This window comes from Pezoporus flaviventris, unplaced genomic scaffold (assembly GCF_033815535.1).
Source record: "Pezoporus flaviventris isolate CSIRO_AGI_PZ_B2104156 unplaced genomic scaffold, CSIRO_AGI_Pfla_v1 ptg000078l, whole genome shotgun sequence".
NCBI classification, from domain to species: Eukaryota; Metazoa; Chordata; class Aves; order Psittaciformes; family Psittacidae; genus Pezoporus; species Pezoporus flaviventris.
The window spans coordinates 18,534,060-18,548,303 of NW_026892626.1; the positions used below are offsets into that span (position 1 = coordinate 18,534,060).

Here is a 14,244-nt window from a genome sequence, read left to right on the forward strand (position 1 = left end):
AGGGACCCCTTCCACTAGAGCAGCTTGCTCCAAGCCCCTGTGTCCAACCTGGCCTTGAACACTGCCAGGGATGGGGCAGCCACAGCTTCTCTGGGCACCCTGTGCCAGCGCCTCAGCACCCTCACAGGGAAGAGCTTCTGCCTAAGAGCTCATCTCAGTCTCCCCTCTGGCAGGTTAAAGCCATTCCCCTTGGCCTGTCCCTACAGGCCCTTGTCCAAAGCTCCTCTCCAGGTTCCTGTAGCCCCTTTAGGCACTGGAGCTGCTCTAAGGTCTCCTTCAGGCTGACCAAGGGGCTGCTCAATCCATTCTACCCCAGTCTCCATGCTGGGGCTTGCCCCATGGTTGCTGCTGTTGTCACCCACCCCAGTGTTGCGCCTCACAGTGCAACACCCACCACGACACAGCACCCATAGCACCCACAGGCTCCATCTCACCCCGTTGCTGCTGCCCTGGACACAAACAGTGCTGGCAGCCCGCAGGGTTTTAGTTTCTTTTATTTTTCTTTAAATAGTTGTTGCCAGACTTGGTATAGGAGCAAACTTCTTCACAGCACCACGAGCCACCTACTATTCAGAATAGGAAGAATAAGACGAGTAGAGGTGAAATCTAAGCACAGGAGAGCGGGGAGAAGCACCAAGATGCATAGCTCGACAGATGGGATACGATACAGAGTCCATAACTTAATCATAAAAAATATATATATGTATATATCCATCATGTAGAACTTTATGGGGGTTTCTGGTTTAGATACATCATTTTTTTTTTCTTTTTCAACAGATATTTTCAGGCGAGTGATTTTTTTTTATCATTATTATTATTTTTTTTTGCTATTTTTAAAGTCTTTTTTGTCTTTTTTTTTTTGGTTGTTTTTTTTTTTTTTTTTCCTCTTTTGTAAAGAAATGCCAAAGTTGTGCCAAACACATCTGGATCAGCGACCACAACGGGAGGGAGGGGAGAGGGCAAGGGGGCGGATAGAGAGGAAGAGGAGGAAGAAGGCAGGGGGATGGAGACCACTGCGTAGGCTCTGGTAAAGAAAGGACCAGCAACACTTTGGACCCCACAAGCAGAGAGATGCATTCATCAGGACTCAAGCGACTGAACCAGACTCCAACTCCAGTTTATACAGGAATATACACCGGGATGAACACCCGAAGCACACGCACGCTCACACGCACACAGACACCCCACGCACACCCCAACGGATGCCATAAGGAACGGATAGAAAGAAACCCAACCCAAGCCTGAAGACGCTCCAAAGGAAATGAACCACCTCCAGGAGAAGGAGTAACAAAAACCTCCAGAAAACAAGGCACATCCTTTGAGTTCGGAACGGTGGAGCAGAACAGAAAGACGCCGACACTGAATCCCAACGGAACGAAACCGCTTGCACGAGCCTTCCACCCGGAGAACAGGTAAATATTGTGCTACTCGGAGAATGAGTTTGCCACAAGACACACAGCTTAGTAATAATCTAATAGTGTTTTGTTTCTTCTTCTTCTTCTTCTCAAGCTAAAATCCAGTTTTCTCTTGATTTCTTTTAAACTGCTTTATATATAATTGCTAATACTTTTAAATCTTTTAAATATATATTTGTTAAAGTTTATTCTTTTATTATCTGGGGGGGGGGGGGTGAAGGGGGAGGGAAATCTGCTTTATATCTTTCTTTCCTTCCCCTCCAATAAATTAATACTTCTTTATAGCTTATCACTGTCCTGTCCCCCCCTTTGCGAGGAGGGGCCGGGCAGGGGCACGTCCCGCTGCCCCCCAGCATCCCTCCATGGGGCGGCAGCCCCGGCCCCTGCGCCGCCGCCGACCGCAGCGGAGGGGGAAGGAAGAGCACTGACAAAGGAAGAGTTAAAAGAAATGAGGAGAAAAGAAACCCAAGTGCATTTGCCCACCCGGCCCCGCCACCGGAGCCGTCACCCGCGGTGCCATCGGCCGGTGACACACGGCGCCGGGGCCGCCGCGCCGGGCAGGGCTTGTGCTACATTCGCGGTGGGCCGCGGCACCGGGGCTGTCGAGGACCCCCCCCCTCACCGGCACCGTGTCCGTCCGGGATGCGCTGCTTTGCTGCTTCTGGTGTTGGGTTGGTTTTTTGCTGCTGCAAAAAGCTCTGCTGGAGCCGCGCCGAGTCCGTGAGCACAATCCTGAGGTATCTTCTTCTTTGTGCAAACCCCGAGGGACGGGATGTCCGGGAGGGGACGGCTGTACAAAGGGGACGGGGAGGAGGGCGGCGGGGCCGGGGTTGGGGGGGGGGGTCGTGGATCGTTGTGCCCTTGTGCCCACGTAAGCCCTGAGGTTCGGGGGGCCCTGGCGCCCCTCACTCCAGCATGGCATCCAGCTGGTCCGCCAGGTCGTCGAACATGCTGCCGATGTCGTCCAGGATGCTCACGGTGCTCTTCGACTCCGCGGCAGAGCTGGGTGAGAGGTGGGGATAGGTCATGGACGTGTACGGGGGCAATTGCACTGTACACCCTCTCTCTGCTCCATGCCGTGTCCCTCCTGCCCCTTCTGCCCTGCAGAGCTCAGCACCGTGTCCCCAGGGTCACCTCCTCAGTGTCACCTCCCCAGCATCACTGCATGGCTGGGTCCATGCTCTGATTTATGGTCCCCTAATGTCACCTCTCTAAGACAGTGCACCCACGTGCCCAGATCTCCCTGTCCATTCTGCTCCAGCACCACATTCCCCAGTGTCACCTTCCCATGGGTCCAACCCAGCCCCAATACTCTCTAGTTCAAGGTTCCCCATTGCCACCTCTCCAAGACAGTGCACGCAGTGCCCGGGTATCCCTGCCCATCCTGCCCTGGAACTGGTGCCCTCTCCAGGGTCACCTCCTCAACATGGTTCCAACCAAAGGCTCGTGATGCTCTTGAAGAGCATCCTTCCAACGTCACCCCAGCACAGTCCCGCTCCCACCATGGTGGCACAGCCCAAACCCCCGTTACCTCCTGTCCCCCTCCATCCCCATGCCCATCACAGCCCCACGCTCCCCATTGTCATCGGCCACCCTCAGCTCTTACTCTGGCGCTTGACTGTCCTCCTGCTTGATCTTCTCCTCCACAGCCTGCAGCGCCGCGGCCAGGGATGCGCTCGTCTCCTCCAGCTTCTGCTGCGCCAGCTCGGAGCCGGCGCTGTCGACGGAAGGGCTGGCGATGGCGGAGCGCGGCGGCTTCACCGGCACGGGCTGCGCGCCGGGCGACAGCGGCTTGGCGGGGCTGGAGCACAGCGAGGGCGGCGTGCTGGACGGCTTGGCCGTGCCGGCACCCAGCTGCCGTGCTGGTGACGGGGTCGGCGTCGAGCCGGCGCTCACCGACTGGATGGCGGCGTGGGGCTTGGGGGGCTTCGGCGCCGTGGGGGGCGGCGTGGGCTTGGGGGACACCGGCGGTGGCGTGCCATGGACCCGCTTCACCTCTGCGGAGAGAAGGGGCACAGGGGTGGTGGGATGCGCGGTGCCACCCCACTGGGGAGCCGGGGGGGGGGGGTTGGCACCTACCTGGGCTGCCGGGGCTCGGGATGGGCACCTTTTTGGGGATGGGTGCGGGTGGCCCGGGGACCTTCTGTGGCAGCTGAGCCAGCACGGGCTTGGGGGACACCGGCGGCTTGAAGGGCTTCTTGTGCTCGACGGGTGGCGCGGCGTAGTCGGGGCCATCGGTGCGGGCAGCGGGCGGTGGGGTGGCGGGAGGCTCAGCCCCGCTCAGCTCCGAGGCCGGCCGCCGCTTCACGGTGCCGGTGCCGTTCTGGTAGACGGCGAGCGAGGCCGGTTCCAGCGCCGGCTCCTTGTCCTTGGCCTTGGGCCGGCGCTTGACGGTGTCAGACTCGGTGAGCACAAAGCGGACTCCATCCTGCTGGCTCTGCCGGGCCCGGATCCGGCGCTTGAGCGTGGCGCTGGCCTCCACCTTGGCCAGGTCCCCGTGGCGGTGCGCTGGGGACAGCCCCTCGCCCGCCTCTCCCCGCGCTGGCCCCAGCGGCCGCGGCCGCTGCTTGATGGTGAGGGTGCCCTCCTCGGCGAAGGGGATGCCGTCGGGGGAGCCGCCGCGCTCCACCCGCAGCCGCTCGCCGGCGCCGTCGGTGCCCGTCTCTGACCGCACGCTGTCGGCGCGCTCGCGGCGGGCGGCTGCCACCAGCCCGGTGACGGGGCCGCTGATGGTCCGGCGCCGGTTCACCACCTCCCCATCCAGCCCGATGGCCTCCTTGTGCTTGACGGTGGCCAGGATGGTGGCCACGCGCGCGCGGTCGGGGCTGCCCGGCGGGGGTCCCGGCTGCAGGTAGTAGCCATCGGGCGCCTTGGCCGGCACCGGGGCTCCGTGTGGCTTCTGCAGCGCCAGCGCCCGCGCACCACCACCGATGGAGGACATCTCCAGCATGGCCGCGATGCTGCGCACGCTGCCCGCGCTGCCCGTGTCCACGCTGCCGCCCAGGTCGCTGGCCCGACGCTGCTCGCGGCTGCTCTCCCCGTCGGCGGCGGTGGGGGCCCTGGTGGCCGCCTCTCCTTCGCCATCCTTGGGGAAGTCCTCGGCCATGCCGGCACTGGAGATGGCGGAGCTGGAGCGCTTTGGCGGTGGCGGCGGTGGCCCCTTCTTCTTGGGCCGGACGGCGAAGGACTGGCTGCGGTTGACGTTCTTGTCGCCGCCGGCGGGGGCCCGCACCGAGTGGCTGCGCCCCACGCGCCGCTGCACCGTGGCGTAGGGCCCCGCGTCGGGCACCAGCAGCTCGTCCCGCTCCTGCTCGCTGTCGGAGGCCGCGTAGCGGTTCAGGCTGTGCGCCCGCTTCTTCGGCCGGCCCGGCTCCTCCTCGCCCTCGCCCGCGGGCGGCAGGCACAGCACCGGCACCGACACCGGCAGCACGGGCACGGCCGCGGGGCTGCCCTCGCCCTCGGCGGGCTGCGGCAGGACGTAGGCGAAGCCGCGGTGCGTGGGCGATTGCGGCAGCGAGCGCGGCGACGCGGGGCGCTCCCCCGGTGGCAGGAGCTGCGGGGTCGGCTTCACCTTAGCGGTGGCGTGCGGCACCGATGGGCCCTGCGGGGACGGGGGACGCGGCTTGCCGGGGGTCTGCGGCGGGGTCAGCTGCCCGCTGGCGGCAGGGAAGGGCTGCCGGGGCTTGCCGGGCACGGGCGGCACGCTGGCGCGCTTCACCGGGTGGCCGTGCCGTGGCGGCCGCCCCTCCTTGTGCGGCACGGGTTGGCCCTCACCAGCCCCATCGGCCAGGTACTCCTGGCTCTTGGAGATGGCCGCGGCGGGGGCACCGCGGGGGCCGTCCCCCAGCAGCTCCTGCGAGCTGCTCATCACCCTGGCGCGGCCGCCAAGCCCCGTCACCGGGCCCGCCGGGTTCGCCGCCTTCTCCGCGGGCTCCTCGGGGCCCTCGGCCGTCATGGCCACCTGCAGCTCGCTGCTGAGCTCGCTGTCCTGGAACGTGGTCATCTTGGGCGACTGGCACTCAGGAGGCTCCGGCGGGGGGGACTCGATGGCCAGCACCTCCGGGCACGCCGCGGCGGCCGCCTTCCTCTTCAACGTGCCCGGCTCGTACTTGCCCATCTCGGCGCGCTGCAGCTCCGCCAGCTTCTTCACCGCCAGCATCAGCTTCTTCTGGTGGCCTGGGGGTGGCACGGGGGCATCAGCATCGCCACCGGGGATGGAGGCACCGCAGCGGGCGCAGCAGCACCGGACCTTACCCAGCTTGGTGATGCCGATCTCCTGCAGGTCCTCCCAGGTGATGTCGGTGATGAAGTCGATGTTCTCGTAGCCGTTCTCCACCAGCACCTTGTAGTACTGGGACAGACCGATCATGGAGAGCCACAGCGCCAGGTTGGCCTGGGGGGTACACGGGGCACAGCTCAGTGCCACAGCACCCATGTCATGGTGGTGATCCCATCCTGCTGGACCTTAAAGCTCCTCCAGCTCCAAGCAGGGACCCCTTCCACTGGAGCAGCTTGCTCCAAGCCCCTGTGTCCAACCTGGCCTTGAGCACTGCCAGGGATGGGGCAGCCACAGCTTCTCTGGGCACCCTGTGCCAGCGCCTCAGCACCTTCACAGGGAAGAGCTTCTTTATATCCAACCTAAATCTCCCCTGTTTAAGCTTGATGTTGGCACCATCAGGCACTGCCCAGGCTCATCCCCATCTGCCACCCTTGCCCAAAGGGGACAGGGTGCAGGGGACCAGTGACCACCCTGGATGCAGCTTCCCCATCCCCGTCCCCACGCAGCCCCTACCGGTTTGTACTCCGGCAGCCACTCGGGGATGCTGAGGTTGTTGATCTCAGACGCAATCTTCTTCCTGTGCCCCGGCTTGGTGACACCGATGGCCGTGAGGTCCTGGGGCAGAGCGAGGGGTCAGGGCCACCCCACACCACTGGGCCACCCTCCCCGTGGCACCGCCAGCCCGTGGGCTCACCTCGGGCGTCATGCGGCTGATGGTGGTGATGTCGTAGCCGGCGTTGATGAAGTTGGGTGCATAGAGCTGCAGCTGGAACTTGCAGAGCCACTGGTACACGGCCTCCGAGCTCTGGGGCAGCGAGAGGGACAGCAAGGCTCAGGGCAGCCCCCAGGGATGGGGACCCATAACCTGGGCTGCCCCCGCATTCATCCGTGTGCCAGCAGGGTCTGTGCCATGGGGTGTGCAGGGGCTGGGGCCATGGGGTCACTCACAGCACTGGTTCATGGCACAGCAAAGGCGCCAGAGCCGTGCCAGCATCACAGGGCTGCCACCTGCGGTGATGGGTGCTGGACCTGTGCCCCCCTCCCCAGGGTCTCCCCAGACCAGTGCCCCCCACTCACCTTCCCCTCTGATGGTGGCTCCATTTTCTTCAGCTGGGGCTCGGCGGGGGGCTGGGGGGTGTATGGGGAACTGGCCACGCTCTGCGACCTCGAGGCACCTACCGGGGAGTCATCGGTCACCAGGGCCGGACACCCGTGGGTGCCACCGCCATGGCCCCCAGGGCAGGCATGGGGCAGTGGCACCCACCCGGCACAGCAGTCCCGAGCACCCTGGGGTGCCCTGCATAGGGTCTGTTCCCTTGGGATGGGCAGGGGTGGTGCAGGGCACTGTGCCCAGGCACTGTCACTGCCAGGCAGCCCTGTCATTCCATCCTGGCAAGGCTGGCCGCGCTGGCATAGGCCTCCAGCACCATGGTGTACACAGCTCCCAAACGCTATGGCACTGCTGCGAGCCCCCAGCCCAGCCCTGGTGCTGCAGGACTCTCCATCCAGTGCAGCCCTGAGCAGAGGGACCCAGCCAGAACCCCTTTAGGGCAGGTTTCCTGGCTGCCCAAAGCCTCCATCCCTGCTCCAGCCATGCCACTGAGTGACGGGGCTCATCCACCCGCTGCATCCCTAGGGGCCCAGCAGCACACAATGTCCTGTCCCCCAGGGCCCCCCAGTGCCCACCCACCCTCCAGCTCGTGCCTTCGCCCGCCCTGGGGGTGACGAGGGCTGCCCATAAATTCCTGCCTCCTATTTCTGATGAGAACCAGCAAGAGCAGCCCCTTCCCCTGGCTGGGAATTGCATCCTCCCTGCATGTGTGCATCCGTTGCGTGCATCCGATGTGTGTGCGTGTGCATCCAATGTGTACATCCGATGTGTGTGCGTGTGCGTCCGATGTGTGTCTGTGTGCGTGTATCCAATGTGCCTCTGTGCGTGTGCATCCTCCTTGCATGTGCATCCCTCTGGCAACCGCATCCCACTTGCGTGGGCATCCTCTTCACATGTGCATCTCTCTGCTGTGTGCATCTCCCTCACGTCTGCATCCCACTTGCGTGTGCATCCTCCTCTCCAGTATGTGCTTTCCCCCTCCTCCAGCAACGTGTGCATCCCCTCTGTGTATGTGCATCTCCCCTCTGTGTGCGCATCCCCTCCGCGTGTGTTCACTCCCTTTATACGTGCATCCCCTCTGTGCATGTATCCCCCTCCCCGTGTTCACATCCCCTCCCTCCCCGGCTCCCATCCCCGCTGCATGTGCATCTCCGCAGCCCGAGCATCCCCCCACGCTCATCTCCCACGTGTGCATCCTCCTCGCATGAGCATCTCCCATCTGGTCCCCCCCACAAAGCTTGTGCCTCCCCCGTGCCGTGCCCGTGCTCCCCGCTGCCAGGGCAGCCCCCAGCCTCACCCCCCCCACCCCCGGTTGGCGGTGCCGGCCCCGGCTGGGACTCCGGTGGGGCTGGTGGGGGGCCAGGGGAAGGGAAGGGGCCGGGGAGGAACGCTGCCGTCCCCTGCCCGCCGCGCCGCCCCCCTACCCCCCCCACGGGGCCCCCACTAACCGAGGCAGGAGAAGGCCTGGCAGCAGCCGAAAGGCGACAGAGTCATTTTTTACCCACACGTTTTCCTTCTGGCGACGGGCGCCGTGGCAATAAAACAAAAAGACAGATCCCTGGATCCACGGCGCGCCCGCGGCAGGGCCAGGGCTGCTCCTGCTCCGGCAGCACGCACCTGCGGGGATGTCCTGCGCCTTGGCCGGCCCATCGCCCACGGCACACTCTTGCGCAGAAGCCTTCTGGGAAAGGACGGTTGCCAGCAGCTGAAAAACACCCCGGGAAAGGGAGGAAGAGCAGGCAGGAGTGAGGCGGGTGCTGCCGGTGCTGCGGGTGCTGCGCCGGGGCGAGGGCGGGCAGGGAGAGGCGCAGCGGATCCAGGCTGCGGCGGGGAGAGCGGCAGCAGCACAGATGGTGCCTGGCAGGCAGCGAGCGCCCGCGGCGCCCCGAATCCAGCCCGGCACGAACCCGGCACAGGCTGGTGGAGGGGGGACCCCCAGTGCAAAGCAGAGCCTACACCGACCTCAGTGCCCAGCAGCACTAAGGCAGGATGCCGGGGGAGATGGGGTCGTGGGTGCCTCAGGCCAGGACACCCCGCGGTGCTGCACAAAGCACAACGTGCCGGCAGCAGCATCAGGATGCAGCGGGCAGAATGCCAATGGCAGCATCAGGATGCAGTGGGCAACATGGCGGCAGCAGCATCAGGATGCAGCGGGCAACATGCCAACAGCAGCATCAGGATGCAGTGGGAAATATGCCACCAGCAGCATCAGGATGCAGTGAGCAGTGCGTGCCGGCAGCAGCATCAGGATGCAGTGAGCAGTGTGTGCCGGCAGCAGCATCAGGATGCAGTGGGCAATGTGTCAGCAGCAGCATCAGGATGCAGTGAGCAATGTGCCAGCAGTAGCATCAGGATGCAGTGAGCAACTTGCCAGCAGCAGCATCAGGATGCAGTGGGAAATATGCCAACAGCAGCATCAGAATGCAGTGGGAAATATGCCAACAGCAGCATCAGGATGCAGTGGGAAATATGCCAACAGCAGCATCAGGATGCAGTGGGAAATATGCCAACAGCAGCATCAGGATGCAGTGAGAAATATGCCAACAGCAGCATCAGGATGCAGTGGGAAATATGCCAACAGCAGCATCAGGATGCAGTGGGCAATGTGCCAACAGCAGCATCAGGATGCAGTGAGCGACGTGCTGGCAGCAGTTCGCAGTGTGCAGTGTGCTGTGTGCTGGCAGCAGCAGGCAGATGCTCCGTGCAGTGTGGAGCTGCAGTGGGCAGCACGCCAGCAGTGTGCAGTGCAGTGCAGAGGGACCCTGCAAGTGGCAGCAGAGACACAGCACACAGCTTTAGCAGGATCCTGCATGCACGGGCAGCCCCTGAAGCACAGCAGGACGTCGTGCCAGGTCTAAGCTTGCATCCTGGAGCGGACACTGGTGGCTACCATCAGTGACGCTCTGGGTGTGGGTAGAACCTACAGGACCCATCTGAGCATCAATCCCATCAGGGACCAAGGGCAGCTGCCAGGGCAGCAAACACCCGCACCAGTGCCAGTGCCCGGCCCGGAGCCGAGTGCCACCAGGGGCTGGCACAGCCACCTCGGGGCTCCTCTTACCTTGACACCTTCCGAGCCGGCGTGCAGGGCATGCGCCCCGCTGCCCGCGCTCTGCCCGCTGCCTGAGCTGCGCGCCGAGGCCACGCTGCCCGTGCTGCCCAGGCTGCTGCGGTCCCCACCTGCACAGAGAGGAGATGCCATGAGGGCACCGACGCCGTGGCCAGGACGGGGCACACCGTGTCCCGCCACCATGGGCACAGGGAGGGTCGTACCTGCGAAGGGTTTCCGCAGCACCCAGATCTCCTCGGTGGGAGCCGGTGCAGCCGATCCGCCCTGCGACGGCGAGAGGTGCGATGGGCTCATGTCGGCCCCGCGGGACCCTTGGTGGCAGAGCAGAGAGAGCAGCCATCAGGCGTGCGTGGCTCCGTGCGCTCGGGCTCACAGCGGTGTGGCACGGGACGAGGTGACCCGGGGCCCTGGGGCCTATCACTGCTACATGCAGTGAAGGTGTGGGGTCCCCAGCCGTGCCCAGGGGTGCCAGTGCTGTCCCAGGGGCTGGTACCCCCCAAACAGCTGCCACAGGGTGACGGTGACCAGCTTGGGACCCCATCACACAGGGCATCTCCCTTCCCTGCTGCCAGACCTATGCCAGGATTCCCCAGTGCCCCAGCTCAGCCCGGGCAGAGCACAGGGACCGTGTTGTCCCTGTACAGAACAGGATGGGGACATGACCCAGTGCAGGGAAGCAAAGTTGAGCAGTGGGGACCAGGGTTCCCACCTCCCTGTCAATGGGCCAAGATGATGCTGGCCATGCCCTCGCGGCTGCCTGCACCCATCTGAGGGAGGACACAGGGGCTGTGTGGGGTCAGAAATGAGAGCTGAACCCCCCCGTGCCCCCCAGGGTGCCCCATGGCAACCAGTGACGCAGCAGTGGGTGAGAGAATCCAGCCACCCCGAAGCACCGCTCCATCACCAGCTCACCGCACTGCCCACCTCTGCCACCTCCTGCTCGCACCAGGGCCAACAGGGATGGCCACGGAGAGAGCACAGCTCAAACCAGCACCAGATGAGATGGACACCAGCCCTGGGAAGCTTGGCACTGCCACAGCCCCAACACCAGCTTCAGTCATTGCCACCCCAACACCGCCTGCTTCAATTCCTTAAGCCCTTCTCCCCGTTAGCAGTCAGGGGGATGGTCCGAGGTGATGCAGTCACTGAAGAAGCACCAAGGGGACAAATGGCCACACCACGATCACGACGGGACATCCCTGAGCCGCACCGCGCTGCTGGGGTAAAGCTCTGTGCAACCCAGCACCGAGAGAGACCCTAGGGGAAAGATTCTGCTCCCTTGTCTCCATCGCCAGCACACCCAGCCCAGTGCTCTCCCAATGCAACCCACAGCACCAGCACCACTGGGGCTCAGGCAAACACCGCCGGTGCCAGAGAACCGGTGGCAGCCCCCAGGGCATGGCATGGGCTGCACAATGCAGACCCCCCACCAAATATCTGCTCAACACACAGACCTGCAGCACCCATCACCTGCCCGCGCACAGCGATGGTCCCCAGTGTTTAGCTGAGCCCTGAGCCAGCCCCGAGAGCATCCCCCAGGAAAGCAGCCCCAGCACCACAGCCCCAGCCCGGTTCGAGCTGCTCATGGGGTGCCAAACACTCAGTGGGAGAGGCTGCAACAGGCAGAGGGTCCCTGTGCCCGTGGCTCCCAGCTGGGCACGGGGCCTGGAGAGTGGTTTTGGGGGTCCCCATGCACAGGGGCAGGGTGGGAAGAAGAGCAGGGGCTGCAGGGTGCTGTGGGTGGGATGGGGGACACCAGGGAGGTGTGGGTGGGGTATGGGCCCCAGGGTGATGAGGGTGGGATGTGGGACACTGGGGTGCTGTGGGTGGGATGGGGAACACTGGGGTGGGGAGGATGGGATGTGGGATACTGGGGAGGTGTGGGTGGGATGCGGGACGCAGGATGGTGCAAGTGGGATGTGGGACATGGAATGGTGGGATGGGGGTCACTGGGATGCTGTGGGTGGGATGGAGAACATTGGATGGTGCAAGTGGGATGTAGAACATGGGATAGAGGGATAGGGGTCACTGGGATGCTGCAGGTGGGATGGAGAACATTGGATGGTGCAAGTGGGATACGGAACATGGGATAGAGGGATAGGGGTCACTGGGATGCTGCAGGTGGGATGGGGAACATGAGGTGGTGCAGGAGGGATGTGGGACACCGGGGAGGTGTGGGTGGGATGTGGGTCACCGGGATGGCGTTGGTGGGATGCAGGACTCGGGAGTGCTGCGGCTGGGATGTGGGATACCAGGATGGTGCGAGTGGGATGTGGGACATGGAATGGTATGATGGGGGTCACTGGGGTGCTGCGAGTGGGATGTGGGACATGGGATGGTGGGATGGGGGTCACTGGGGTGCTGCGGGTGGGATGTGGGACATGGAATGGTGGGATGGGGGTCACTGGGATGCTGCAGGTGGGATGGGGGGCACTGGGGATGTCCCAACAGCAGCGCCATGGGCCCTGCCGTGCTACAGCAGCGCTGGCGACGGGGTGCAGTGGAAGGGACATGCACGTGTACACGCATCTGCGCACGCACACGCCTGCATGCACACACACACACACGCATGCCCACGCCTGCATGCACACCCACGTGCACGCACTCGCACACGCCTGCGCACAGCCCACCGCAGCATGGCAAAGGGGGGGGGGGAGAGGCCGAGCAGAGAGAAAAGACTCGATCCACACGTTAAAGGCAAAGAAAGAAATCCATCGAGAGCACGAAGCGAGCGGTGAACTACCTTGTCCGTAAGGCGGCTCGTCGGCACTGCTAGGGGAGAGCCTGTGATAGCCAAAGGAACTGAAAAGAGTCTGATGGGAATGTGGTGGTGGAGGTGGAGGTGGAGGCAGGGAATGGAACGGATGGGACGAGGCGTCACCGTTTAGCACAGCAGCCCCGTAAGCCGGGAGCGGGATCTTTTGGTACTGTTGGGGGATTGTTACAGTCTCCCATGAACCTGATAATAAAACATAACAAGAGACAAAATGAAAAGAATCAAAATAACCGAGACCCGCTCAGCGCCACCAGAGAAACGGAAATAAACCCAAAGAACAGAGAAAGAAAAGGGGAAAAAACCAAAGCAGCGAACAAAAAAAAGTCACCAAAGGGACGTGGAGAAGCCAGAAGCGAGACGGAACCGATGCGGAGCCAAGGAGCAGCAGCGGGAGCTCAGCACAGGGCCCAGCCCGGCGCAGGGCACAGCCCATGGCACATCCCAGTGCCCCACGGCGGCTCCCCATGAGGGCATGGATGTGGGGCACGCAAAGGCATCCTGGGAAGGGAAGGGCTGCAGCGCTGGCACCCCCGTGCCCAGCTGGCCAAGTGCTACTGCAGCCACCCCACTGCGCCCCATGCTGCTGCCCCACTGCACAGAGCCCAGGGCTGCAGCCGATGGGGTGGCTACAGACCCCCACACCCTGGAATCACTGCTACGGAGCCAAGTGGCATCCCAGGAGCCACGGATCTCATCCCATGGTACCAGCACACAGCGCACACGTTGAACCTCATCCCATGGGACCAGCATGACCCACACATAGAGGGTGGCTCTACCCCTGCCTGGCCGGCACATGGCAGCCCTGTGCCATTCTCTACCCATGTCCCAGTGATGTGGCCACCCTCAAGAGCGTGTAGGGCCGGGCAGTGGGGAGCAAGATGGTTGATGCGGGGCCTTCCAGTGCTGCCCGCAGAGGTACCAGCCCCACTGTGCTGCTCCTGGCAGCGGGGACAGCCACGGGGGACCACACATCCCACAGGTAACCTACAGGGATGGGGATGGGGACAGGCAGCCGCAGGGCAGGGGAGCAGGGCCCAATCCCTGAGACAGCCCCTGGTCCCCATGGGGCAGTGCCGGCTCCCTGGCATCAGTGCCCAACCCCTGCTCAGACCCTGAGCACCAGGTCCCGTGTCCCCACCGCTGCACAGTCCCCCCCCAGACTGCAGTGATGTCCCCAGCTCTCCCCATGCACCAACCTCCTGGTGCACAAGTGACTCCCCAAGCCCAACACCAGACCTGGGGCTGCTGGCACCAAGCCCCCTGTGCATCAGGTGGGCATTGAACCCACAGGCACAACAGGGGCAGTGACCCCACACACTCCATGGGGACACCAGCCCCACATGCACAGTGGGGACACCAACACCATGCGCTTGATGGGGACATCAGCCCCATGGACTTCACAGGCACCGGCCCCACATGCATGATGGGCACACCAACCCCATACACTCAACATCACTGTCCCCATGCACATGGCAGGGACATCAAGTCCACGCACGCAACGGCACCAACCACACATACATGACGGGGACACCAACCCCACACGTTCCATGGCACCATCACCATGCACATGGGGGGGACACTGACCCCAGATAC

At 63.6% G+C, this 14,244-nt stretch overlaps 1 protein-coding gene across 3 annotated transcripts in view; it reads right to left on the reverse strand.

Moving 5' to 3' along the window:
* Positions 1–478: 478 nt before the first annotated feature.
* CASKIN1 (CASK interacting protein 1) overlaps positions 479–14,244 on the reverse strand; it is a 31,221-nt gene continuing 17,455 nt past the window's right edge. The window contains exons 11-21 of one of the 3 annotated variants that reach the window (XM_061473191.1): positions 12,619–12,834; positions 10,079–10,186; positions 9,867–9,985; positions 8,423–8,510; positions 6,772–6,869; positions 6,389–6,499; positions 6,208–6,309; positions 5,670–5,808; positions 3,495–5,591; positions 3,022–3,412; positions 479–2,417 (exon numbers count right to left, since the gene is read on the reverse strand). In XM_061473191.1, coding sequence (XP_061329175.1) covers positions 2,321–2,417; positions 3,022–3,412; positions 3,495–5,591; positions 5,670–5,808; positions 6,208–6,309; positions 6,389–6,499; positions 6,772–6,869; positions 8,423–8,510; positions 9,867–9,985; positions 10,079–10,186; positions 12,619–12,834 — 3,566 coding nt within the window. In that variant the 3' untranslated portion in view covers positions 479–2,320. Of the gene's footprint in view, positions 2,418–3,021; positions 3,413–3,494; positions 5,592–5,669; positions 5,809–6,207; positions 6,310–6,388; positions 6,500–6,771; positions 6,870–8,373; positions 8,511–9,866; positions 9,986–10,078; positions 10,187–12,618; positions 12,835–14,244 lie in introns of all 3 variants that reach the window. The other 2 variants (XM_061473192.1, XM_061473193.1) reach the window with 2 other exon arrangements.